Source organism: Meleagris gallopavo, chromosome 1, assembly GCF_905368555.1.
Source record: "Meleagris gallopavo chromosome 1, MGAL_WU_HG_1.1, whole genome shotgun sequence".
Taxonomy (NCBI): Eukaryota; Metazoa; Chordata; class Aves; order Galliformes; family Phasianidae; genus Meleagris; species Meleagris gallopavo.
In genome coordinates this window covers 160,203,120-160,231,060 of record NC_139404.1, presented here as the reverse complement: position 1 = coordinate 160,231,060, position 27,941 = coordinate 160,203,120, and the positions used below count along the sequence as shown (strand labels likewise).

Below are 27,941 nucleotides of genomic sequence, written 5' to 3'. Positions count from 1 at the left end.
ACTGAAACAAAACACATGTATTTCAAAGGAAGCTTAGCCTAGGTTTGTTGTCATACACGTACAGATTGATTTCCTACAGATAGTTCTTGCTTCCTTCTATCTTTTTCCAGAAATATACATTGTTGTTTTGTAATCTAAACAACTTGTGTTTTTTCTACCTTGTTTCCCACTTGTATCCAGATATACAAACCAACATGGTAAAAAAGCTTCCAAGACACTTAATTGTTTTTCACAACTGCATTTGCAGTTTTTATGATTACTGATAACATCACAGATATGAGCAAAAGATAGGGCTACAAGCAGGGTTTCTGGGAAAGCTGAAAATAAATAACAAATACTATTAGAAATATCATATGTAGAATAAGGAAACACTACCAAACGATAGCCATTCAAAATAAAAATCAATTTTCTTATGCTTATTTAAAACATTTAAAGCACCATAAAATCCACAAAATAAAGTAATTCTAATCATACTCAGTGTCAAGAAATGTACACTAACACGTAATAAGAAGAGTAGTTCCCAACAATGAAATCTGAAATAAATTCTAAAATCTGAAATAAAATCCGTGTGCATACATACTAAATGTATGTATCAACCTTTTCCTGAGAACTGGAAAGCATATCAAAATACACGGCACACTTTTTCAAGAACATGATGGTGATCTGATCTTAGAATAGTATTTAACAATTTGTACCTTAAAACATGTATCTTGGGTTGCAAGTTAGAGCTTAACAATTTCACTGAATACAGAATCTTACAGGAAATACTGATCTCGCTTTTACAAAAAAAATCCTGCAGTCTTCTAGTTGAAAATAGGGCTACATATCTTCTTATTACAAAACTACGTTTCATGAGCAATATTACAGAGGTACAACAGATGTATTTCCAAAGTTTGCATTTGTTAAGAGCTTTAGCTTATCTTTCACCAAATCAGAAAAATAGTCAGTAATATAGATCATTTACTGTACTGTGATACACTCTTGTGGTATATCAAGGAATGAGGTGATCATCCAATCATAACTGGATAAAGAGATTGAACACATAAATATCACTCTATACTATAAAACTGAATGCAACTTCACTGCAAATTCTAATCTCTTATATTGAAAAAATATATATACATATAATACTGCATGAGAAAATGAGTAACGAAAAATGCAGCATACCTACCAAAACTAGCACATCAGACAAATATCATGAATATAGCTTTAGGTTAAATATTAAAACTTCCCAATTAGTAAATTCATTTAAAACTATACCCAGAAAACTTTTCATTCCTTCAGTAACTTACGGAACAAAACACTTAACATTAAAGCTTATTGAACTCTTGTTTTTCAGTTTTTTGAGACTGATAATAATGTAGCTTCTATATTAATAGATTTTGAGTAGTCAGTCTAGTACGTAGGTTCAATTACATTTACATAGAAAAATATTTTTTACTATACAGTAGAAGTAACAGTACATCAATCACTCCAAAAGTAATGCCTCCTATTTGTTTCCATGGAAACTACAACTGATACAAGAAACACAATAACACTATTTGATACAGCAAATTCTCAGATACAAAACACTATTTTTCAACATAGTCACCACAAATAGCTATGTGTTGCCAGTTACAAACAAGATCCTGCATGCTGCTCTTGTAAGAAAACGTACCAGAGAACGCGGTCTACTGTCAGCTGTTGTCACTGCTGAAACGCACCACTCACAATTCACTATGCTCACATCCACTGCCTCCGTAAATGTTCAGTAAGTGCAGATGAATATTGATAGGTGCAATTTATTCCACATGAAGGAATTCTGCCTCTGACATTGTGGGCCAGCATAATAAAATAGGAGGCACTACTTTTAGAGCAGCCCTTGTATTTCTGTATTACATGGGCATATATCTTTGCATTAGCCTCCTCTACTCCATTGTCATCAGACCCTACCTGAAATAATGCATTCAGCCGTGGGGCTCCCAAAATAAAAAGGACATGGATCAGCTGGAGTGGGTACAGAGAAGAGTCACAAAGATGAACAGAAGTCTTATGCACCTCTTATGGAAAAACAGGCCAAGAGAGCTGAGGTTCAGCCTGGAAAACAGAAAGGTCCAAGGAGACCTTTTAGCAGCCTTCCGGCACTTAAATGGCACTTACAGGAGAGACATGGTAGGATTCTCTACCAGGAAGTTAAGTGATGGGACAAGGAGTAACGGTTTTAAGCTAAAAAAGTATAAATTTAGATTAGATATTAGGAAGGTTGTGGATGCACCATCTCTGTCAGGTTTCAAAGCCAGTCTGGATAGGTCTTTGAGCAACCTTGTCTTGAGGAAGGTTTCCCTAACCATGTCAGGGAATCTGGAACTAGATGGTCTTTAACATCCCTTCCACACAAAACTATTATTTCTTCTATAAAATGCTAGAAGAGAGAAAAAGTAAGTTCACCTTACGTCATTTTTAGCCCTTTTAGTATTCACCACATTAACATCTGTAAATGCATTAATCCTAACCCTAAGCCCACAGCTTTGTAGCCTTCTGCATGAGGCCTGGCTCCATCCTGTGCCTTGGCTTCCATGCCATGATGACGGCAGCTAAAACACTGGTGTGCTATCAACATTGTCTCAGACAAAACCAGAACAGTATATGGATTCTGAGACTCAATTGATAGCAGTGAATGTATTCTGCTTTCCCAGTTTTCAGGTATGACCAAGTCCAATCTTTCATTCATCACTGCCGGTTCTCTTCTACAGAGCCTTAAAAGAACAATTTAGTCCATACTAGTAGATTAATACTGCTAGTAAACTTCCTCCCTCAGGTGTCTTGCAGTTTGGATTATATAAACCCATTTGATTTTAGTTTTATACTTCAGGGCTTCTTTCTTTTCACAGCAGCGTTACAGTTCTGTTGAATTCTACTCGCCAAGAATTATCTTGCCATGTGCAACCGAGCCTTGAATCCCAGTTTCTCTTCATGCATCCCAGTTACATCTACCTGTCATTTTATCAGCTTTGATAGCAGCTTTCATTGAAGTAACCTTGCTGAACACATGGGCACTTCTCCAACTTTCCAATGTTTCAGATAAATGACCAAATACTTTGAAATACGTTGAAATGCCACTTACAAAAAACAGAATCCTGCTGCATATCTATCAAATATATTGCAACCAGATTTTAAGCTGCACAAAGCATATCTCTGCATGATCAAGGAACCGCAAAGGCAGGCAGTCACCTTAACTTGTTACCCTTGTCAGTTACACTTACAGACTTACAATTTTAGGAACAGTCATTTCTATTTTAAAGGACAAGTTAGATTGCACAAAAGGAAACATTTTGTCTTTATAACTGCTAAGCTGAGTAATAGAGCGGATAAGGTTTCTAAATTTCATTACTGAGGTGTTGTTGGAGGAAAGTTAGGTTGGTATAGAAGCGCTATCTTGTCAGTTAATATTTAAAAAGAAAAGCAGTGCCCCACTAAGTTGTAAAAATGGGAGAAGTGGGGAAGCAAAGCCATAAAACAGAAATACAAAGCTGTTAATAACTACAGAAGAGTATGTCATCTGCTTTTCTTAATTGAAATGAAGATAGAAGCAGCAAACTGATCCAGAAGAATGTATCTAATAACACAACAACTGTTTTGCTATAAATATTTACCTATTATACCAATAATTGTTATTGCTTTTCTTCTGTTCATTCAGGAAGAAGGCTGGGTTGGGGGCATTTGTACAAGAACTTCATTAACAAAAAAATAAAAAGAAATCTTTGTTCTCTCAACATCCAGTACTTACACTGATTTGCAAGAGGCAGGACACAGACCATTGTCACTGGTACCCCATTTTTCTTATGACAGACATATAACTGAATCTTTCACCTAAGTAGTTTAGTGGGTCAAGTAATCTCAAGTGTTTTCTTTTCACAGACTTCTGTGTGACAAGCCAGATTAATAAATCATTGTATTACAGCAAAGTAACTGGGAAGCTTAATTAAAAAAAAAAAAAAAAAGGCATGAAAATGCCCCATCTTGTTAGGACAGTTTTCAGGATACTGAACTAGATTGTATCCTCTGTAAAAGTGAATATTTGTAAAAACTTCAGTTTATCCTGAATACAACCATTTCAGGTAAGATCTGAAAGCTATGTAAGAATGGAGAGAGCTTAACTGAAATATGTACATCCTTTATCAAGATGCTTGGGTCGCCAACCACCAGACCAGGCTGCCCAGGGCCACATCCAGCCTGGCCTTGAATGCTTCCAGGGATGAGGCATCCACAACCTCCTTGGGCAACCTGTTCCAGTGCATCACCAACCCCTGCGTGAAAAACTTCCTCCTAATATCTAACCTAAACCTCCCCTGTCTCAGTTTAAAACCTTCCCCTTATCCTATCACTATCCATCCTCATAAACAGCCATTCTTCCACCTGTTTATATGCTCCCTTCAAGTATCGGAAGACCACAATGAGGTCTCCTCAGAGCCTTCTCTTCTCCAAGTTAAACAATACCAGTTCCCTCAACTTGTCTTCATAGGAGAATGTAGTGTAGAATTATGTAATCTAAGTGGGAAAAAAAGGACTGTAGTCACTTTTTACATATAAATTAAAATTTTGTTTCAGCATTATCAAATCAAATGCAAATAGAACAAAAGATTGTAACAAATATACTGCCATTTTCAATATGGCACAGCAGAGTCTTTTCAAGAATTTTCAATACAGCTGCCTAATCAAAAGTCACTGCTCCAATAACAAATAATCTTCTTCTTTGTTTTCATAAACTGTATTGCTCTTAAAATAAAATTACAAGACTTAGGCCATTCATTGAGAAACTAAATGGTAAATTTTTAAAGGAGGAAAAATAGTCCTCATGTAAACTTACATGTTAGTAATTTTCAGTAGCAGGCTTGCTATGCAAGGTTTATCAGACAGTTCTTTTCTTGCATTTGAATTTACTGAACTCATAATGTAGAAAGGGCTAGAAAAAAGTACTCCTATAACGAAGATTTTATTGCACTCAAATATAGTGTTATCTTTAGTTAGATATAAATGCTTGCAAATTTAGATTAGAAATTTATCAAAACTACTGAGTGAATAAATATTATAGAATCACAGAATCAAAGAGGTTGGAAAAGACCTCCAAGATCATCTAGCCCAACTGTCCACCTACCAACAATATTTTCCCACTAAACCACATCCCTTACTAAAACATTTAAACATTTATTTTCATTCGTTTCTTGAACTTATGATAGTAAGCAGGCTTTTTTCCTTCTCACAGTATGTACAAATAATACCTATCTCCTCTGGAATTTTACTTACCCACATAATTAAAAAAAATATTCTCTACTTGAAATAATCACCATACTCTATTTTAATTAGCAATAAAATAAATAGATTTTTGCCAAGTCAAATGTGCTTTGCCTTTAATAGCAATTGCTAAGTGATCTCCACCTTCATCTTGACCCACAAGTTTTTCTAGTTTATGAAAGTTGGGCTTGGATATCATCTATCCTGCCAGGTCAACCCACCTTAGAAGTATATTCATTCACTGTTATTTAAAAATAATTTTGGTTTAAAGGATATTTAAGTTGACACTGCAAAGGGGTCAAACCTAAACACATCAGGATTTATTTCTACCTCTACATAGTCCCTTCCACCCCCTGCAGGGGGTGATAACAATTATATTAAAAGGTAACTAATTTATTCAATACTGTATTAGCAGCAGAAGTTATTAGGTAATATTGTTGGCAGTCTTAAAGGTTTGTAACAATGAGATTCTACAAGTAGAACAGTTTGAAGCAATTCCAGCATGAGGACAGTGGGCTCTACCTAATACCTCAGGATCTATACCTTATGCTGATTAGGCTATAAAATATAAAATACAGCACAGATCTCATTTGTTGATTTGACCTTCTTGCTATCATTTGCTCTCTTCCATGGTTCAAAAATGTTTGAGACTTGAGTGACACCAGAGCAGTATAGACCTTGCTGTTTTTTCTTATATAATACATGCAAACACACTTAGCACTAAGATTTAAGAAGAGAACCTTGAAAAATGTTGGCCCAAGAAAAATACATTCACCAATTTGTCCTAAAACTCCAGAACTGAATCCACTTCAGAACTCTACAAATTACAGCAGCTTACAAAAAAAATTCTTACACAGGCTTATTTCTTTTCATTTTTAAAAGTCATTTACTAACACAAAGACTAAGAATCTTCTTCGAATTTACGCAGAGGGAAAATCGTCACCCAAACACATAGAAAATGTCAATATTAAAGGAGTCAGCATACTCTTGGAACCATCCAAATAGTGCAAAACTCAGTTGAGGTACTTCCAATAATTAATGGAAGCAAAATCAGTATGCTCACTGTCATATTTCAGAAAAATCTGGCAGAATTATAGAAAGGAGGAAAAAAAATAAAATCAAAGAGAACTATATTGACCTTTTCAAGACAAGTGCCAACAGAGATAGCACTCCCAGAGAAGTGCTTTATTTTTGAATAATTAAATCTGGCATGAGCTCTGGTGTGATGGGATCAGGCACTGCCATCTCCAGTAAGGTTAGCATGAAAATCTGTCCCAGCCAATAAAAAAAACTGTACAAAGATCGTTCAGTCCTTCTCTCTAGAGTTTACTAAATCAGTTCCCCTTTGATATCTAGAAAAGAAAGAAGAATAAATTTATAATTTTCCCTGCCATCTCCCATTAACTGCAGTTATCTCCATATTGTAAAAAATAATGAAGTATTTAGGAGTGGTATCTTGTATGTTTGATCTGCAATTTCAAATCCTCACTTGGCCTTTTAACACATTAATATAAAAATTATTTAAAAAATGACTCTTGTTGGAAAAAGTCAAGTCAATCTATTAATACTGTTTTCATCATAAAACTACTACCTTTCTTAAATTTTGCATACATGGAACAAATTGACATTTTGTACTTAGATACTCTCAAAAATGTTGTCCTTGTATGCTCCATGCAGCCCTAAAATCTTATATTTGCCTTCAGCAAATCACTTCAAACAGCAGAAAGAAGACAAAGCAAAATGTAGCTGGTTCTGAGTTCAGTTATCATGAAAACTTATTCTACATGAAGCCTAGGCACTGCTATCTCAGGACATTAATTGTATTGCTTTGTATCTGTTGTAGACTCCATGGAAATAAATAGGAGGCATTACTTTCAGAGCAACTTATGTATTTATTCACAGACATTCACCAACTTTTGTTATATCTTGCCCACACTCTTCAAAGCAGCCCCATAAACTACGTGCATTTCTTATTAGTGTTTCATTACTTCTCTACTTTCTGCAAGCAACCAAACTGTACACTTAGATATAACACCTTATTTTAGCATTCGAGTTCTAAACATATTAGCTTGAAGCTACTCCAGGCAAACAACAGGCTCTAATATCCATGACTAAGGAGATTAAGAACTTAAAAAATGCCCCACTGACCAGTGATCCATCTAGTGCACTACTATTGTCTGTGCAACATGATACCATGCAAGCTTTATCACTACTTGTAATCCAATATTCTCCTGACTTCCCAAAAGATGATGTCCCTTTTCCCACACACACCAGCCTAGGAATGGTTCTATTCTTTCCTATTGCTTTTGGACATACTGTACCTGTGTTTGACTAATCTTCTTTTAGCCTGCTGAACTTCTGAACTTGTTTCCAAATCGTCTCAGCAGCTCCCTAGCTAACTTCCTGTTTTTAAATATTTAACTAGACTTTTCAATATTGGCTGAAGTATCCTATGAAAAAAATTCAGAATTCAAAAGAAGATTACAAAGAATGTTCTGCTTAAATTTATCTTCCTACATTTAATGACTTTTCTCATTCCTTTCATCTGGCTAAGTCTTTTAAATGTTACCCTATTCCTTGTGATTGTGTTCTTAGCCTCACAACTGAGTTACATGCATTAATTTTTTTATGTCATTTAGACTTCTTCTGAATTAAAGTACAGTGTTTGCTTGAATCTCTAAGACAGCATTTTCAGAACAGTTTCTGAGCTGCTTGTAGGCATGACTACCTTGTTTGCTGGATCATCTTCCTATGTCATTTAGTTGTCCATCCGGAAGCTAAATATGCTGGACTGACTCAGATTGTTCTCTCCCGATCCATTAAGATTATGATCATTCTCTCCTGCAACCTCCTTTGTACAACTCTAGACCACTCTGATAACAGCTTTGTTTTGCTTTAGTTACAGAATTCCAGAAACAGTCATTTTCTCATAATGTCCTGATGAGTAACTGATGCAAGTCCATACATAGGTAGTCAAATCTCCCACTTCACTGCCACCAAATTTGCAGCTTTCCTCAGCAACATATTCTCATAATCTCTTCCGATCCAAACCATTCTATAATTCTATGCACTCACAACATCTGCACCAGCAAAGCTGATCCCACTGTCTCTGAAATGCACCACCATTGATAACATCCATGGTTTGGTCTCCATAAACATTCAGCAAAGTATCAATGAATATCAATGAGTATAAGTTTTTCTACATTGAGGAACTCAATTACACAACTTTTTTTCATATTAACTTCCATGTCAGATGCTTTTTTGTCGGATGCCATTTTGTTAGACTGCTCCTCTGCTGTCACCTGTTGCACAGCAACAAAATGTAATGGAATGTTGGTGGGAAGGTTTAACCTCTACTGCCATATCACCAACATCTGCCTCTGACATTGAGGGCCAACAAAATAAAATAGGAGGCACTACTTTCAGAGCAGTCTTAGTATAAAGGGGTTGTCATTTGATATAATTTTTCTTTGTTCATCTCACATTTTAGGCTTTAGATAATTCGGAAGTATACATAAGGTTTGCTCCTTTTGCACTGCTCAGTTTTTCATGTTATCAGTCAGACTTAAGTCATCTATTTAGTTTAATATTTCCAAAGAATTTCATTAAGTGATTGCTTTGATACTAGTGTTGCCAGAAAGACTTTTCAAAGACTTTCTTTATTGATACACAACCATAAGCATAAATCTGATAGATCTTATATACTTCATATTTCTTATGATTTCTCTTTCAAATCTCAGACTATCTATCATACCATATGGTTCATTTTGCCTTTCAAAGAGAAGAATTATGAGATTACCAAAGAAGATACATGCGAAGAATTCACATTCAATTTATTTTCAGATTTCTTTTTTTAATTTCTCAGTTGCATTTTTTTTTTTCCCCCCATTGTCGATTTCCTTTTTTTTCTTCACTCTTTTTACAGCCAGTGAGGTCAGGGGGCATTCCTTACTTCCACACTAATGTCTCTAAGGCAGTAATTTCATTCCCTACTTTTATTCTTTCAGGTGCTGATAGAAAACTAATGATTTGAAGGTTCCAGGAGCTTTTAATATTCTTAGGGCATCTCAGAATAAAATCAGAATAAGTACGCTTTCTTGCAAATATCAAACACATGTATGCTTTTCAGTCATTAATTTAATCTTTTCTCAAGTATTCATAGTGAAAATATTTCATCCACATGCTAATAAGTACTTCATGATTCTGGACATGTGTGGATTCTGTGTCCTCCCACATTCCCTAAGTAACAGGAAATCTATGTGACTTTACATATTAAAGGAGTTGGCCTGCTATTTTGTCCTTGCCTACTTCTTTCATATATATAATCTTATATTTCTTTAAGACTGCAAATTAATTTTGAGTTCAGAAAATGAGCTCTTTGACGAATACACTGCACTTTGTTTTTCATAGCTTGCCTACAAGAACAGAATCAGCAACTGCTGCTTTCCTAGTTCTCATTGTTCCTGCTGAAATGTGTAATTTTTGTAACACATTTTGCTTTCACAGAATGACTTAATTTCTGGAAAGTGACAAAAATGACAACTGTACTCTTATAACAAATAAACGAGGAAAAAATATGCCACCCGTAGCTTTGAATTATTATGAATTATTCTTATCAAACAAGTGACACAGTGAAAACATTTCCTTCAATAAGTTACTAAGACTGTAATCAGCAGGTCCAAGAAGTGATTATTTCACTCTACTTTCTTCTCTCCCAGGGAGAAGTATCTGGAGCACTTGTTGAGTTTTGCACTCACCACTTCAAGAAAAACAGAGATACATTGGAATGAGTACAGTGGAAGGCCACTAACATGATGAGAGGGCTGAAACATGACGAAGAGGAAAGGCTTGAGAACTGTAACTGTTAGTTTGCAGAAAATATGGAATTCTTACTACTGTCTCCAACTATCTAACAGGAGGCTACAACAAGAGGTTAACAGATACTTCTCAGAGATGTACTATAAATAAGGAGCAACAGACAAAAGGTTCAACAACAAATACTGCAACAAGATGTTACAAAAAAAAATTCACCACAGTGGTGATAAACACTAAAAAACATTGCCCAGCCTCATAGCCATACTTTCTGAATCTTTAGGGCTATCTAGAACTCAGCTGGACAAAGCCTCAAGCAACATTAATTACATTGACTCTACTTTAAAAAGATAGTTGGACCAGTTGGATTCGTATCCCTTCAAAATTACAAAATTCCATTATTTGAGAATATATTTGACTCTTCTGACATCCTCAAATAAAAGTGATTTTTTTCCCCACATATAATCTTTGCTCCATGTTACTACTCAATATTTTTCCAACAGTTAGAATCTAGACCCTTCATTTACATTTTTACACTCACAGTAATGTTTCTTTCATGACTCCATAACATCTTCAATTATTTCAACTGCTTTAATACTCATTCAGAAGCAACATCATTCATAACTTTCACACAAACATCTGCTATAGCTTCAAATCTTTTCTATATTATTGTTGTGGATGTTGTGGATCCATGAAGGTATCCAAGCCCAGGCTGGATGGGGCACTTGGGTAGCCTTATATAGCGGGTGGGTGAGTGGGCAGCCTTACATAGTGGCAGGGGATTGGAACTGAATGGGAACTTCCAATCCAAACCACTCTATGATTATTCGGTATTCCTTTTAAACACAGACATTTTTCAATGGATTTTATACGGGGATGATCAAGAATGAAATATTTACTTTGGGTACACCAGCTGGTAAAAAGCAGTAACTGACCATCTGAGTACTTCAATCTGATTTTACTTAATTACAATAAAAAGCATTTAAAGCATCACTGAACATTCTGGTCCCTTCTTACACAATGACTTCGATGAAAAGAACACATAAGCAATTGCTTCAACAGAAACCAGTTCATTCTTTACATGGCATCAACTCGATATAGAATCATTTTCAACTTGTCTTTTTGGTTTCAGAGACAAAGCTTTAGAAATAGTCAAGGACTGTTTCCAAACTGAATATGGTGACTAGTTTGATGACTCTACATTATAAAGTACAGTTATAAACCTCTTTAAGAGTAGTGGTGCAGAAAAATGTAAGTCTCCGATTTTTTGACAAGTTTTGTCATGTAAGTTTTGTATGAGCTACAGAGAAGCATCCCTTCTTCCTACAGCCAAGAAAATAAAAGTAGTTACTGTAATACTCTCTGAACTAGGATTGTTAGTAAGAGACCTGAGATACCCAGTGCTGCCTACTTAGGAGTTTAAGTATTCATGCAAATTTTTGTGAACCACTTATTTGAACAAAGTTGAAATTTAGTTGCACATCACCCTTCCAATATCTACCTAATGCTCTAAATATAATCTTTAGTCTCCTTTTCCTTTGGAAAAAAAAAAAAAAAAAAAAAGAGGACATACATTATTCAAGGGAAAGATTTCAAAAAGTAAAAAAAAAAAAAGTTAAAAAAAAAATAAAGCAGTGAACACAATCTCTAGAAAAAATGTGCATTCATCCCTGAAGACTTTTTACCCACCATTTACTACACTATTTGGTGTAACAATATATTTCACTCATTTTTTCAGCTGGATCCAATAATTCTTCTCTATTAGGTTTTGTCAAAACAATGTATTCAGTCTATTCAGTTAAACTTCTAGAGGATGTAATCTTGTTAACTCTGATGTTCTTGCTGTCTATGGAGATTCACAATCCTCCTCTGAGCCTTCAACATTTGGTCCAAACATCATTCAGTCTCCAAAAATTATTTAATTACATGGGAAACAGTACTTCCTCCAGTGGTTTTTAAACCTTCTAACTTATTAATTCAAAGGGATTCAATTGGGAATTCTCCTAATATTATGAAAGCACCACAGTTATCTTTAGACTTATTCTAATAGTCTAAGAATCTACATCTATGACGCTTTCTTGCCTTTTTTTTTTTTATCTTTGCACAACATTTTAAATATTCTTAAGTATCAACATTAATAAATTGCAACTCATTAGAAATACTACATTACCTTAAGCATCAAAAGCCTGTTCTGACAAAAGCTCAGCAAAACAAACAAACAAAACAAATAAAAACCTGGGGGTTTCTATATAACACAATGCATTATATTAAATAAATATATCACGATGAAAAATGTGAAAGAAAGTAAAAATTTAACAATGCCTTTTCAATTTGAAAACAAATTATTTGTGCTCCTTTACCTGCCCCAAAGTACTCAATTTCTGACACTAATCAAGGAGCATTAAAAAAGTGTCAAGAAGTAACAGTAAGCAATTTACGTATTGAATAAATAATGTTGTAATAGCTAGTAAAACAAATTATTTCCAGAAAGGCAGAACAGACAAAAAATACTTGCAGAGTTTGTTCTTCCACAGGCTTTGAAAGGTAAAGAAACTAAGCAAAATGTCAAAGGACATCAAGGTTGCTATAGGTTTGTTAGAAGAACTTCACTTAAAAACTTTTGTCCTTCAACCAAAACACATCAATTAATGTTTACACTCTGAGAGTAAACATATCACCTTCTTGTGTCACTGTATTAGTGTATTTTATTAAGATAGTCTGACAAAACTTTATAAAGAATTCTTCAAATGTCTATCTTATCAGGAAATATTTCTCAGTTTTTGATATGAGTCGCACATTTTCTTGCCATCCTTAAAGTAAAATAGTTGAATGTTGCTACTTTAAGAAGTCTGGCATTTTCAAATTCCTTTCATCACACACTCCAGTTTAAAAACATAACATTAATGCATAGAACAGTATATGTTTAACAGTGTATACAGTTATTTAAGACCCAATTATGTAAAAGGTAACTCCAAAAGCTGAAAATTGTAGGTATCAATTACTTACCCCTCTTCTGACAACAAAACGTAAGTTCCAGTTTACAAAGCATGTCAGCATTCTCATACTTGTCCTCTTCTGCTTTAACCCAAAAACAGGACTCTGTCATTTCCTGAGGCCTGATCTTTAAGAGACAAAAACAAAATTTAATTAATGGTTTTTACACTATGGAAAGACTAACCTTTGTAGATTCCAAAACTAATGAAATACTTAAGTGCTCCATAAAACACAAGGTTTTCCCCTAATTTTAGAGTTGTTAAAATGTTTCTGATTCAAGATAACATATAGATCAAATGCTTTTGGAGAAACAATATGAAGCAGTACTGACAACATATTTATTACTCAAGGTCTAAACTTGGGTAAACTTTGGTCTCTGAACACAGCTGGTTATTTTAAATAGTATTATTTTAAACAACAGCTGGTTATATTATATTGCCTCATAAAACTCTGAAAGTTTTTGTTTTGGTCTAACTATTTTCTAAAACGTAATATATTGATAGTTCTGGCATACTTGATTCTGTCACAAAGGAGAGTAAAGAACTAGACAGAATATATATTTGCAACTGTTAAATTTATCTAAGTACACTTATACTGAGGACAAATACAAACACTTGGAACGGCTTTCCCACAGAATGACAGAGGCAAAACACTTGTCTAGAAGCTATATAGCTAACAGTACGGTGCAGTCTGATTGATACAGTGAAAACAGTCCACTAAAAGAAAAGGCACAGCAGGACCAGAAAGCATACTGGTATCAAGGTTCTATTACTCCAGCCCAGAACTATATTTTCCAGACATTTTCTCAGAAGCTTCAGGGGTAAATTGAACACAATTTTCAGGAAAGAGAAAAAAATAAAGGCAAAAAGTATGCGTATCTAACATAAATTTAGCTGATTTACCTATAATGTTTTATTCCTAACAATCTATTTAATCTCTATGTAAGATTTTAGAGCAGGTATTTGCCATTCATCTGTACTACCTTAGACCAGTTAAGCCTTTTCATGGTAACCTCTGGTCTAAATTCTTTTTTAGGCTTCAGTCCAAACGGCAGAGTACACGAAGGTGGAGACCACTGTGCCCCAGGCAGGCCTGGTGGAGGTGGTGGTGGTGGAGGAGCACCAATTCCTGCAGCAAATCCCAGGCCATTCAAAAGTAGTGGAGGAGGAGGGGGAGGCGGTGGTGGTGGTGGGATTGCTCCACTAGAAGGCAGTGGTGGAGGAGGAGGAGGCATCTGACGTGGTTCTGCAGCTTCCACTGGAATGACAGATGCATCTCCACATGTTGATGGTAGAAATCCAGGTGGCAATGAGCCATACTGACAAGGAAAATATTCAGTTTCATATTTTTGTTAACAAAATGCCATCACTTTTACAGTCAAGAAATTAAGATGGCATGATATTTTCTGTACATAGGACACTCGAATACGTATTATAATAAACCCAACACACTTTTCATTTCGTAACTGGAAGTCTCAATAATTGAAACAGACATTCAGACAATGCCAAAAATCACAAACTGAAATTCTATATCCCCTCATCATATTTCAGTGATCATGACCTACAAAGTGTATAATACGTGCCCTGATGAAATTTTATCTGACTATCACTTTAACTCAAATTTAAAAACAGTTCTTGCATTCTTACTTATCCGACAGATTACGGAGAACTATATCTAAAATTTTATTTCAGTTAGAAATTCTGTTGAAAATTTTCTAATTCAGGAGCATTTCCATTCTGCAGGATTGAAGGCAGAAAGAAAAAACTCCTTCCAAAAAATACAGCTGCCTTACATTTGCAGATATATATAACTGGAAGCCATTCTTTTTGATAAAGTAGGAAACGTTACCATACTCTAGGTGGACAGAAGAAGTAACAACAGCACAATATTATACAGTACTTACTGAAGCAGTTTTTACATCTGCAACAACAATTTGTAAGATAACACCTAACTTAATATTCAATGCAGTGAGGACATCAGTATTGTATGAAGATGGGCTTTTCCTTTTAGAACTTCAATTAAAAAAAAAAAGGATCTTTTGTTGTGCTATGTTAAGAAATTCTATCCTAGGCCTCTAAGCACTGTTAAAGAGGTAACCAACAAAAAGAACAAAAGAATAAATATTATCTATCTACTGGTCATAATGCTAATCAACTTCTTTTAACTTATCATTATGAACTGGCACTTTTTGTTTTAGTTTTCAAACTTAGAGGGGAAACACAATAAGCAAAGACCAAACTATTTTTTTTTAAAGAAATAGCTGAAAATCAATAAATATAATTAAATAAATGCAGGACAGTTTTACTGTTTTCAAATGCTTGAAAGAAGCATTCTTTACACTGACACAGTCACTGAAAAGTTCTACAAGATGAAAGAAACTGAATACTAAAAAGCTCCAAATACTAATAAAGTGAAAATGAGAAACAAGACCAGGAGAGAGACAGCTGTAGCAGGTAGATGCCATATGGAAACCAAAGATTCCTCTTAGGATGGACATAAGAGTAATAGTACTAAATTGAATGAATCAATTACTTGATATGTATGAAGCATTTCAAGTAACATTAACAGCAAGATAGTTCATGGCATGATAATCTGTGAGTGTAAGCATAAATTATGCTCACTGACTGCATGCCGCAAATATATATATATATTAGCAGTGAATTCTGACCAGAAACCTGAATCAAAATTACATTTCCAACCAATCAAAGAATAAATGAACTAATTTTCCTCACTAAAAAAATTAAACAAGCTCAGAACCATAAAAAAGCTTTATGATGAAAGCACATATTTCAACATCTTTCTACATGCATGTCATCTCAATGTTATCTTTCTTTAGTAGTTTTTATATTGAACCTCACTCCTAAAAATAAGACACAGGAAAGCCACTTGCTCATATAGTTTCCTTATATAGATTTTAGAGTGAAGTACTTAAAAGTTAACTCAAGCATCACTCAAAAAGTCTGCACTATATAAGCTTGAAATTTGAAAAATTATCAGTAAACCTTCTTATCTAATCACAGGTTTTTTTTCACTGCTGGATATTCATGGTAAGGTTTCAGAAAAGCAAACTGAACAATGAATAATTTCCTGTGGAGGGATAAAGATCACAGTGATGAATGCTAATCTAAAAGCATAGGACTTATTACCCTATGTGGTTAATTACTTTGGAAATATGTGACACTGAAAGTAAAATCCAAATGTAAGAAACTAGTTTAATTAACAGAACTCAGGCAGGCACAAAAAGGATCAACTGGGATCTCACATAGCTCATTAATGTCACACTACAATTCTTGCTATAAAACAGAAATAAAGGAAGCTAACAGACAATAATAATCAATAACAGGACTCTTTGAATTATCCTCAATTTTCAGAATCTGCAAGAAAATCAAAATGAAATCTATTCCAAAAAGAATATTTTCTATATTAATTAAACTGTCCTGTACCTGAGATTTAAATGCTTGTAATTCTGCTTCAAGTGCATTGATTCTTTCTTCTTTTTTTTGCAGTAGGGCCTGGGTCTCTTGATGAGCTACAAAATCTTTCTCAAACTAAGGAAATAAAAGAAAAAAAGAGAGAAAAAACAATTTTAAGAATAGTCATGTCCACATACTTTCTAGGATTCTCACTTCTTTTGTGTCTCTTAATACAAAAATAAAAAATTAAAAATTGGTGAAGAATGGTAATACGGAATCTGTATATACAAACAAGACAATTCTTATTATCACTCTGTTCATCTTTTTCAAGAATAGATGCTGTTCATATGAATCTTTCAGTTGATTTTGGGGTGATTTGTACCTTAATAAATAAATAGTAGAAAGACTCAGTTAAGGTTAAGTATTTTATAACACTTCTCTACTTCCCAGACCACAAGAAATATTCAAATTCCCACTTCAACATAAGTAATAATAGTAACTTGAAGTTAAAAGCTATGCCACTTTCAATTACATTACTTATGAGTCTGTTATGCAATTTCCTATATCCATCTTACGATCATAACTTAAAATTATTACACACCTTTCTGGAAAGTTCAGAAGCCCGCTCTTCACATTCTTCTAATCTTGCTTTATCTACACAAATATCTGAAAAAATAAGCAAATACACACTTGCAAATATGCTGGGAAAATAATATTCTTAATCATATGTATCATTCTATGTTCTGAAAAAAAGTACGATACTGTAAACATTTTCCAGCATGAGACTTACCTACTAAGTGGCTGAAATTTATATCTAGTCTTTTACGATAAGTGAAATCTGGGTCTGTTCCATTTCGATGTAACACTATCTGGGACACGCACTCTTCAATTAATTTGAAATACTGTGGACTAAAGACAGAGGCACATTTATTTATTAACATAAATTCAAAATCCTCCTTCTGAATACAGTAATGTCAAAAGATTTGGGTTGACTTATTTCCACAGAAGGACAAATGCAAAACCGAAAACCTTTAAAGGACAAGTACATTTGGCAGTTTATTACACCAGAACAGTTACACAAAGCCTGAAAAACCAGCACGTATAAACATGAAATATTTTTGTATCATAAAATCTGCAACTCTTTTCGTATGGAAAAACAAAAAGGCAGGACTCCTTCCTGCTTCCTTCCAATAGAAAGAAGGCTCTTCCTTCAGCTGATTCCTTCTGTTTTTATGACTTTTCACTATGGATACACTGAGGTCCTGCTTCATTAAAATAAAACAGTTCTAAAATGCCAACTGGTATCACAGCTGGACCACTTGACCAGAACGTGCAAGCTGTCACTTCAAAATCATTCCAGTGGAAGAAGTCTAGCACAGATGTACCCAAGTCAGGCAAGCACTCTTATTTAATAAGTTGAGATCTATGAACAAAGTACACTTCTGAGCATTATGTTTTTCTTTTTGTTTCAAATACATGACACAGTTACAACTGTTTATAAACCATGTTAGTAGCATTAAGAGATCTGTCCTGATCACTTACACTTGCAGGAAACAAGCTTCAGATCTCAATAAAACCAGTATTCTCTGTTTATATATGGAGTTGGATCCCAAGCAGAAGAGGAAAAAACACACAGACAACATTCTGACTCATTCCTGATACTTTCAAACATGAATTCACAAAGCAATAATTACAAACTGCATTCAGTTGAGAAAAATACTAAAATGCATTTAATAAAATGGTAGAAGACACTCTATTAATGCTTAAACAACAATTGATAACTAACACTTAATATATATTATAACACTTATATATAACTTAATATACAATATAACATTAAACATACCGTATAAAATAATCATTTCTTATTAGCAAAAGATGTTGGAGAATAGAAAGAAAATATCCTTCAGCACTAGTGTCCTTAACTGTATTCCATACCATGTTGTAAACATCATTTACTTCAGTAAAAGAGTTAAGGAGAATAACAAAGAGTAAAAAACATTTCAGTCAAATGTTCAGTCAAAATGTTGTTTTAAACTAAAGCTACATAGAAAAATTTTTATTATATATATTCTTTTGTTCATGTTTCTCTTGCCAATATCAAAAGGATATTCTAGTTCAGATCTAATATCTTCTAAACGATGAGAGAATTCAATCATGTCTTCTTCCTTATGCTCATTGAATACCTTCAGCTGAATATCTAGTGCTTCATTTTTAATACATTTCAATTGCTGCAAGGAAGAAACAGTAGAAAGATTGGCAAATTTAGCATTTCCATAAGGAAATAAGCCTTACCTTTTTCGTAACTTCCATGAATCTACATTATTTTAAAGTTTAAAATGAGTTAAGTTTAATATGTATAATTTTAATATGCAAAAGGTAAACAGGGCTTCAATTAGCTTCACTAGTGGCTGCATTACATTCTGCTGCCTGTTCTAAATCAAAGCTGTAAAAGATTAAGGATTCAGCATAAGCTTAAGAGAGCACACTTCACCTTTTCATTCTTATTTTGATTCTAATATCTAACTGCTTAGGCTCTAACCTAATAAAATGCCCTTGAGAATGATGTATTAGAACTTGTTCTCCGTTTCTCCTCTCAGACTCAAACAGTCCAGTAATTTAAATAGCAATACAAAGAGAGACTGCAAGATGCTTACTGGTAGTATCTCTTTCAATCCACTGCGGATAAATTCATTTCTGATGTGAAGCCTAAAATCCAAATCTTCAGGAGATGTAACAAGAGCATTGATGAGTTGCATGCAAGCTACCTACAACAGAGAAAAAACAACACAGTCTTATTTCTTAGTTTTCAATGTTCATAAAGAAAAAAAGACAAATCAAACTACTAGATAGCATGCCATCAATCCATTACAATCCTGTAGTTAAAATACTCAGATCTCTTGTCAGCCACAAGCTAGGGATACCAAACACAAGCTTACAAAATTCCACAAAAATCAAATATTTTCTCACTCTTTTGAAGTTGCCATTTTTACAATTTAGTCCGTTTGCCACAAATGCCTTGATAAGTATAATTCTCAACATATAAAAAATAGGATAAATATAAATTTTTACAGATATATGTATACATAGTGACATAACAGAAAACTGTAAAGGCTAATGTCTGTGTGTACAGTGAAAGAAAGTATTAGAAGACATAACACTGATTTTAAACTAAAGTGAACCTAAAGAACAAAACGGTTTGATTATTTTTCCTTCTCTGCTAAAATCTTCCCTCTTTCAATGTACTCAGCTTCATAGAACACCTGATGGGAAGCAGTTTTTCAGATCAACAGCAAGAAACAGGCCAACTGATTTCTGTTGTGAACTAGCAAGTAGCATCTTTTCCAAAGAATGAAGAAATATATTAGAAAAACCTGTAGCTTACAGGAACAGGAATTAACAGGAATTCCAGAATCACAGCCATTTAAAACAACAGTAAATTATTATTGTAATTAATCACAGGTAAAGGCCTGCTGAGATAATAATAGCATTTTCTTTTTTAATTTATATGATCTGTAGGGTCAGGCAAAGATTACAGAAAGAAGGAGTACCCAGAAAAAACAAACTTCAGCAACACTTCATCAGATCTCTACGTGTGCATGAAAATAGTTCCCACACTAGAATAGAGAAAGACAGAATCTATCATAGGTTCAGTGGTTGTCAGAAAAACTTCCAAAAGAAATCCAACAATTAAATCACAAAAGAGGATTCACCCAACAGGTCAGAATAAAATCCAAAATTCTTTTAGTACTTGCTTCTGGATATATGTTTAAAAGTACACTGACAAACAGGAAAATGATAAAGGATATTTTGGGGGTGATCTGGAAAGCCTGGTAAGCTTGATCCTTCTACTGTGCAAATATATTGGAAGTATAATAGAACTAAAGAACAAATTCATTGAATAGTATGACTAATTGCAACACAAAGAAATGAATAATATGGATAAATGTAGCACAGAAAGGGACCTTGGTCCTTTTAGTGTACTGATGAACAGTCAGCTGACTATGAGCCAGCAGTGTGTCCAGGCGGCCAAAAGGCCAATGGCATCCTAGTTTCTATCAAGAATGGATAGTAATGGATTTCCCTAAAAATAGGGAAGTCATCCTGCCCCTGTACTCGGCACTGGTGAGGCCTCACCTCTAATACTGCGTTCAGTTTTGGGTACCTCAGTACAGAAAGGACATGGAGTGCTGGAGCAGGCCCAAAGATGGGCAACAAGACTTGTGAAGGGCTTGGACAATATGCTCTATGAGGAGAGACTAAAGGAACTGGGGCTGTTTAGTTTGGGGAAAAGGAGGCTGAGGGGAGACCTTATTGCTCTCTTCCAATATCTGAAAGGTGCTTATAGCAAGAGCGGGGTTGGTCTATTCTCATTAGTGACAGGTGACAGGACAAGGGGAAATGGCCTTAAGTTGCGCCAGGGTAAGTTTAGGCTGGATATCAGGAAAAACTTCTTTACAGAAAGGGTTGTTAAGCACTGGAATAGGCTCCCCAGGGAAGTGGTTGAGTCACCATTCCTGGATGTGTTTAAAAGTCGTTTGGATGTGGTGCTCAAGGACATGATTTAGCGGAGGGTTGTTAGGGTAGTATGGTTAGGTCATGGTCGGACTCGATGATCTTTAAGGTCTTTTCCAACCTGAGTGATTCTATAATTCTATTCTATGATTCTATGGCTTTGTGAAGCAAAATTTTTCTCACAGACCCATGAGACTTGTTGGAAGGCTCAAGCAACAGGCAAGAAAGCTCTGACTGGCCTAAGTCTGATTTTCAAAACAGAAAAAAGTTTGTAAAATATCAAAATCTTTTATAAGGATTTAGAAAAGAGTTTATTAAATTAGAAGTTTCTTTAAAAAATAAAATAAAATTTCATGCAATATCACATGGTGCCCAATGTGAAATGAATAAAATCTCCCAAGTATTTGTTTTAGCAGTACCCAATAGAAGAAAACTTAAGACTCTCTTGTTGCATAATCAAGCTTTTTTAGAAACTGAACAAAATATTTGTATCCAATATTTGTCTGTCATGACCTTTAAAATCTTGTTCAGAACAGTTGCTGCAGCCCTCAAAGAGAAGTCTGCAAAAAGCAGAAGAGTGCAGGTTATACAAGAGGAAACAAACCAAATCAAAAAAACACCTCACTTAAATTTACTTCTGAGTAATTTGCTTTTGGGAAAGTTAGATCTCAGGAAGAAATATCAAAACCAAGAGAAAGAGAAAAATATCCCTCACACTTGTTGGACAACTTGATGAACAGTGACTTGCCAATAGGCAGTTTTAACCCATTGAAAGATTCAAGAACTAAGACATTTTTTTCTATTCTGAAGTTCACAGTTTGAATAAAATATATTAATACTCTTCTACTCTGAAGATAAGTCAATAAAACAGCAGCAAGTTTGGTATAAGCAGTGTATGTTTAACGTATAAGATAGAACTCAAGAAACAGAATTATTCTTATAGAAATAGATTATTATTAGAGTTTCCCAGTACAACACAGTTCAAACTTCAGATATCTACGCTTAGATGTCCATACACAGACGAATTCCTACATGTAGTTAAACTCCTTTGCTGAACTCCCATTCTTGTTAACAAGTTCTCTGATTGATTCTATAAGCAGCTCAGTTCTTTACAACACAAATGGAGTGACTAGGGCACTCTAGGATACGACCCAATTCACAATCTTAAACACGACCATATAGTACACATTCAGTGTATCCCACATGGCTTCCAAATGGCAGCCCAAAAGAATGGGAACCTCCTGAAGGAAATGTGTGTATCTGCAAGTACTGCATACATTTGTCTACTGCAAGTACTGCATACATTTGTCTAATACACAAAGACATCTGACATGTTGTGAAAGTAACTCAGAATGCTCGATGGCTTACTTTATTTGAGAATTCTTCTTTTTCTTCTTTTTTTTTTTTTTTAAAAAAAAAGCTTGTTTGTTTCTGGCCTACAAAATTTTGAATAACTAACATTCTACTTCCATCTTCCTCTGCTTAGGAGGAAGAAAGTCTCAACTGCAAAAATGCCTCAGAAAAATAAAAACTAATGCCTGTTTTTTGTTTGTTTTTTTGAGGGGTTTTTTGTTTGTTTTTTAAATTAAAGATGAAAATATCAGGTTGTGACATACCCATTTTAAAGTAGTGCTAAATCTGTTTAACAATATGCTTTAAAAATTCTGCAAATTCAAATATCAACTGATATTTATAACTCTTAAATTACCAGAAAGTATTATTGACCTCAGACCTAACAGTAGTCAGGCAATGAGTTTATTCCCTACTACTAATTATAGAAATACAGTTTAAATGACAGACATGGTAATTCCTTCCCAAAAATATTAATCAATTAATTAATTAATTAATTAAAATTTCAGAAAGAAATCCTGAGATGGCTGTGTTAAATTGGAAACTGTTATTTGAAATAAGTTGTTTCCTAACACATTCACTGCTTATTCACAGTGTTTATCAGAAGAAAGCATCAACAGGCCCTTCAGGTCCTTCTGTCCAATCTCAAATGCTGCAAATAAAGGGTAAGACCAAAGAGAAAACATCTTCTACTTAGTTGAGAAAACCTCTTGCAGAAGAAAAAAGTAATTCTTACAGACAATTCTTTTCAGACAGACAAATAATTCATTTTCTTAAATTATTTTTCTCTACATGCAGAATTCCAAGCAGTATCCACTCATAAGTTATTGTCTTCTCTGTTCCTAATTAAAAATTGAAGGATAGTAGTCCCAAATGCAAAATTGTTCCTTGACAATTCTCAAAGTACCTGAAGAAAATGCTGTGATGCCCCAGTTGACAGCTCTATAAATGTCAACTCTTGGTACACAGAAAAATCAGTCATTACTTGCACTTCAGATGAGTGGGCCCAAACTGACAATACAACAGCATTCTTTTACACTCAATTACCTTGAACGAGATTGACAGTCTTTTGAATTTTTCAGTCATGGACAAAAAGAGGCAAGGCCATGTCCACATCTAAAATATATCTCATCTTCAATAACGAAGAGGTACTTCTGCTGAACTAGCAAGAAGTTCAGTGAAGACAAGTAAATTAGCTTCCTAGGAAGTCAGAATTCATTGTGACCAATACATTTTGAAAAAATGGTCTACAGCTACAGCCAATTCATCAAAAGTTGTAGATTCTGCAGACCTTGAGAAGATGCCTGAATAAGTCCAATTATTTTTTGCTCAAATACTTAAAAGACATACAGTAATATACAACTCTTTGATGGGCCTTCTAAAATTTTGTTGCAGTGTCAAGGACTGTAATTTCTAAGCTCTCTTTCCTGGGCAGGGAGGAGGAGAACTTTGCATGGATGATCACTGAGTTCACCTAGAATGGCAACAATTTGAATGTTTTCCTCTATAAGAAAGTAAACCAATGAGATACTAGGTGAGAGCTTACAGCTCGAAATTTGAATCCTGATTTTCTCTGCATTCTCTGAGGAATGCTGTTATTTTTCTCAGTTGAACACAAAGATAACATAACTGGTACTTTTCTCATGGAAAGTGTTGACAATTTAGTAGCTCACAGCAACTTTTCCTCACACAGACATGATTACTAATACTAAATAGGTGGCTAAGCATCATCTTATTTCATATCTTGAGAAAAGAAAACTGCAGGAAGATCTTCACTTTTCTCACTTTTATCAATAGTTGTAGAAAGGACAAATGATAATATAGATTTAGTTAAATTTTGTTTCCTAATACTTAGCCAGATGCAGATTTGGCTTTGGTACATACTTTACTAATTTTCCAAAATTGTTTCCCCCTGCTAATACTAAAATATTCTTAGCAATGAAATGTATTGTCTACACAAATGTACATTTGCACATTTACATGAATCTTAAATAATATTATCGGTCTCTGCATTTAGGTAAGGTGTGCTTTGCTCGTATTAGTTACTCATCTATGGAAAGAATCTCATTAGAACCAAATGGCCAAGAACTGCCAAATGTTTCGGCTAACCAAAATATCATAGGCCATACAACTTCACATTCTTTTGTTATTAGATGAAAAGAAGGATGAAATGGTATTCTCTGTCAATTTATAAATACTATGAGGGTAATGCTACTGACGAATAGGAAAGAACTTTGACATAAAAATATTTCTCAGTAAGTTCAATATTACTTCTGGCTGTAGCTATATTCTCAAACTAGGATCACCAATCCCATCTTGAACCAAAAATATTTAAGTACTCTTTCTATACTTGCTGATAATCTTTATGAAAGATCCGAAGTAGAATATCCTTTGCTTTCAGCAAATAAAAAAGTAGATATATTGAGGTTTCACTGAAAATACAAAAATTAACATACTAAGGCTTCTCATAAATTCACCCTTCAAGTAACAGAAATGTTAGTCAACTTAAAATTGAAAAGGTCAGTTGTTAGTGTCAAATTCACTTGCTACAAAGCAAGCCTACATATATCAGGCAGATAATCAAGGCAAATATGCCAAGTAACTGACAACTATAAACTTTTGTCTCATTAAAACACTGTCAAATTAACCACTAGGTCAATGTCATCGTTATAGAAGTTTACAATTGATTCACATGAGAAGCCTTAGGAAAAAAAAAAAAAAGCAAAAAAAAATAAACAAACCTAGCTAGCATTTTTACAGTCTGAAAAAGAAAAAAGCTTTTTAGATGACAGTGTACAAATGCAAGCTTAACTCCAAAAAATGTGAAATTTCATTAAGTTTCTATGACCAGAAAACACAGTAAATGGAATATGTTAGCTATTTTCAGAAAACTTGAAATCCTCAGTAAATCCAATTTAACAAATTATTTAAGTACTCTAATTGTAACATATATATTGTCAGTTTTAAAAATTCTGTTCTCCTCTGTATCAGAGGATTACAAATCCCAAAACAAGGAACAGTGCAATTTTATAGTGCTGTAACTAGTAGAAAAGTATTTGTTGAATATCTGAAGAGCAGTCCTAGAAAAATAAGGGTTACTGCACAGTTAACAACCCAGCTGAAGTTTTCTGCACTGATTCAGTTATCTCATCAGTGCTATCTCACTAAGGAAGTTGAGCAATACTAAGTAAATACTAAGCATGAATGCACTCATATTTATAAGAAAGACCTAACTGCTTAGAGAAAATCAGCTATAACTATTTTTTATGCTGTACACCAACTGTCTCAACTGCCATTCATATTGGTATCTATCTATTTATCAAGCGGGCTGCTTACCAACAACTGTTCACAACTGTAATATTTGAAGCTTACTCACAAATGTTGATCTAAAATAGCTATTAATTGTTTACATGCCTATAGATATATAGAGGTCTTTATGCATTAATTTCTAAAAAAGTAGAAGACGATTCTTGGATAAATTAATCATGTGTACTCATTTATTTTCTTTGAAGCAGCAGATACACTAAGGGACTGATTTTACTGCAGTTTTGGTGTGCTTTTTGAACTATATAGAAAAATGATTTAAAGCTTTTTTTTTTTTGTAATCAGATCCACATGTGAATATATGCAACTCTGAAAAGCAAAAAGGAATAAAAATAAATAAACAAAACAAAACAAAAAACAACCGAAAAGAAAAAAAAAAAGAAAAAAACTGCACAAAAACCAAATAAACAACAACAACAACAAAAAACCAACACAAATGCAGTGAGCTAAATGTTATATTGACCTGAATGTTCAAGCTTGCACTCCTGGCCCAAATTCCTACTGCCTGCTATCTCCAGGATGCTAAAACACTGAGCAAAAATTACACTCAACAGAGATTTACTAACTTAAACATAACTCACCCTGAAATCTAGATGAAACAGATTCCAAAGGAAGCGAGACATATAGCAGATTGCATACTTAAAACTAATACTAAAGAACCGTTAAGATTCTTGCAAAAACACTAAAGGTAGAAACCCATTATTACGAGAAACTTGTGTCTGGTCTGCAGGCTCAAAAGCCTCAGAACACAGGAAGGAAATTTGTTGTCTTACAGTGTACAATTTCCCTGTGTAGTCCCTTTCCAGACCAACTGCAACTGAGGCTCAAAGTTCCTTCTCCTCTTCCTCCTCTCCTCCTGTCACACATTCCCTCCTTCAATCCCTCTTTCTCATTCACATTTACTGTAAGCTGAGCCTTATATAAAGGACCACAAAGCCATTGCCCAAAAGTGAATTTGTCTTATCACTGGAACTAATTCTTGCTATGGCAACAAGATTCTGAAAAATGACTTGCCATCAGCTCTCACATGGGAAAGAAAAATGGCAATACCTATAAAGAAAACCTTTCAAAAACAGAAGAGAAGTCAACTATCTCTTCGCCAATCAAAGTAATGCACTTTCCTTTAATCTTTTATATAATCTTTCCTTGACCTAAGCTCAGCACACACAGAATTTTTATTCTAGAACGCGCTTCAGAAAACAAAGTATTTTGGTAGTGACTTTTACAATACTGGAGACTAAAGAAAGACATTTTTTTACTCAACAAGTTATATTCCAATTTGATATCTAGACTACTAAAAAGACTGAGAAAGCAAAAGCAATTTTTACTATCAGATATGAACTATGTAATACAAAAGGTGACAGTGGAGTAATACAACCATTTCTTCCAAATTGCAGATTTATCTCCTGCCACTGTGGCAAAATTCAGAATATGATACGAAAAATTTTTCATTCACCCAAGTTACATGAAAATCAATACAAGTTACTATTCACAATAATAGAATAATGACTTATAAAGATAGCTCAATTTTACTATAAACCTTTGCATCTTTCTGTATTTCTATATCTCAACTGAAGCAAACTGAAAATAAGGTGAAGAGTTCTTTGCTTTCACTTTGGGTGAAGGCAAATAAAGTCAAGAAGTAGATATGAGAGACAGATTTCATGTTCATTTAAAAATTATTTTTAAAAAATTTTGCTAAAAATTCTTGTTTTCTATGAATATTTATATTTAATTTTAAGCTAGTATCACTAGAAATTAGATACTTTTGTATCTAATACATGACTCATGCTTTACTTTAAAAGGCAGTATAAATTTAATTCAAAAAATCTGTAAGATCTGAGTAAGCAGAAGAAAGCAAATTCAACCACATCACTATGTTTCTCAAGACTGAATCTTCCAATAATACATTTTCAAAGATTACATTTTAAAAAACATTCCCAAATTGAACCTTTATTTAAAATAGTATCTCTTTTTCTTCAGTATCCCTTTTTGTAATGCAGAAAAATACATTAAATTATTTTTGCTTGTTGTAAAGACTATTGGTGCAAAAAATTGCTTACTTGCAGCTGAACTGAGTTATCCTGAAGTCCTTCTACGATAGGAGAGAATCTATCAACATTTCTTTCCTCTGCTGCTGCTGTTATAGCTTCCAAAATTTTTTCAAGGCTATACAAAAATAAAAGCATTTCACTCAGGAGAGATACTTAACCTTCTTGTTCATTTGTCATATCAAGAGTCATGCTGCCAGAACATTCACCT

General features: G+C 34.1%; 1 protein-coding gene across 4 annotated transcripts in view; it reads right to left on the bottom strand.

Annotated features, from left to right (window-relative positions):
- DIAPH3 (diaphanous related formin 3) overlaps nt 1-27,941 on the bottom strand; it is a 234,552-nt gene that overhangs the window by 166,776 nt on the left and 39,835 nt on the right. For all 4 annotated transcript variants that reach the window (XM_085215773.1, XM_085215776.1, XM_085215772.1 and 1 more), the window contains 9 exons: nt 27,743-27,848; nt 19,148-19,258; nt 18,603-18,721; nt 18,337-18,453; nt 17,281-17,399; nt 17,092-17,156; nt 16,521-16,625; nt 14,060-14,395; nt 13,090-13,204 (listed from right to left, as the gene is read on the bottom strand). In XM_085215773.1, the coding sequence (XP_085071899.1) occupies nt 13,090-13,204; nt 14,060-14,395; nt 16,521-16,625; nt 17,092-17,156; nt 17,281-17,399; nt 18,337-18,453; nt 18,603-18,721; nt 19,148-19,258; nt 27,743-27,848 (1,193 nt within the window). The remainder of the gene's footprint in view (nt 1-13,089; nt 13,205-14,059; nt 14,396-16,520; nt 16,626-17,091; nt 17,157-17,280; nt 17,400-18,336; nt 18,454-18,602; nt 18,722-19,147; nt 19,259-27,742; nt 27,849-27,941) is intronic.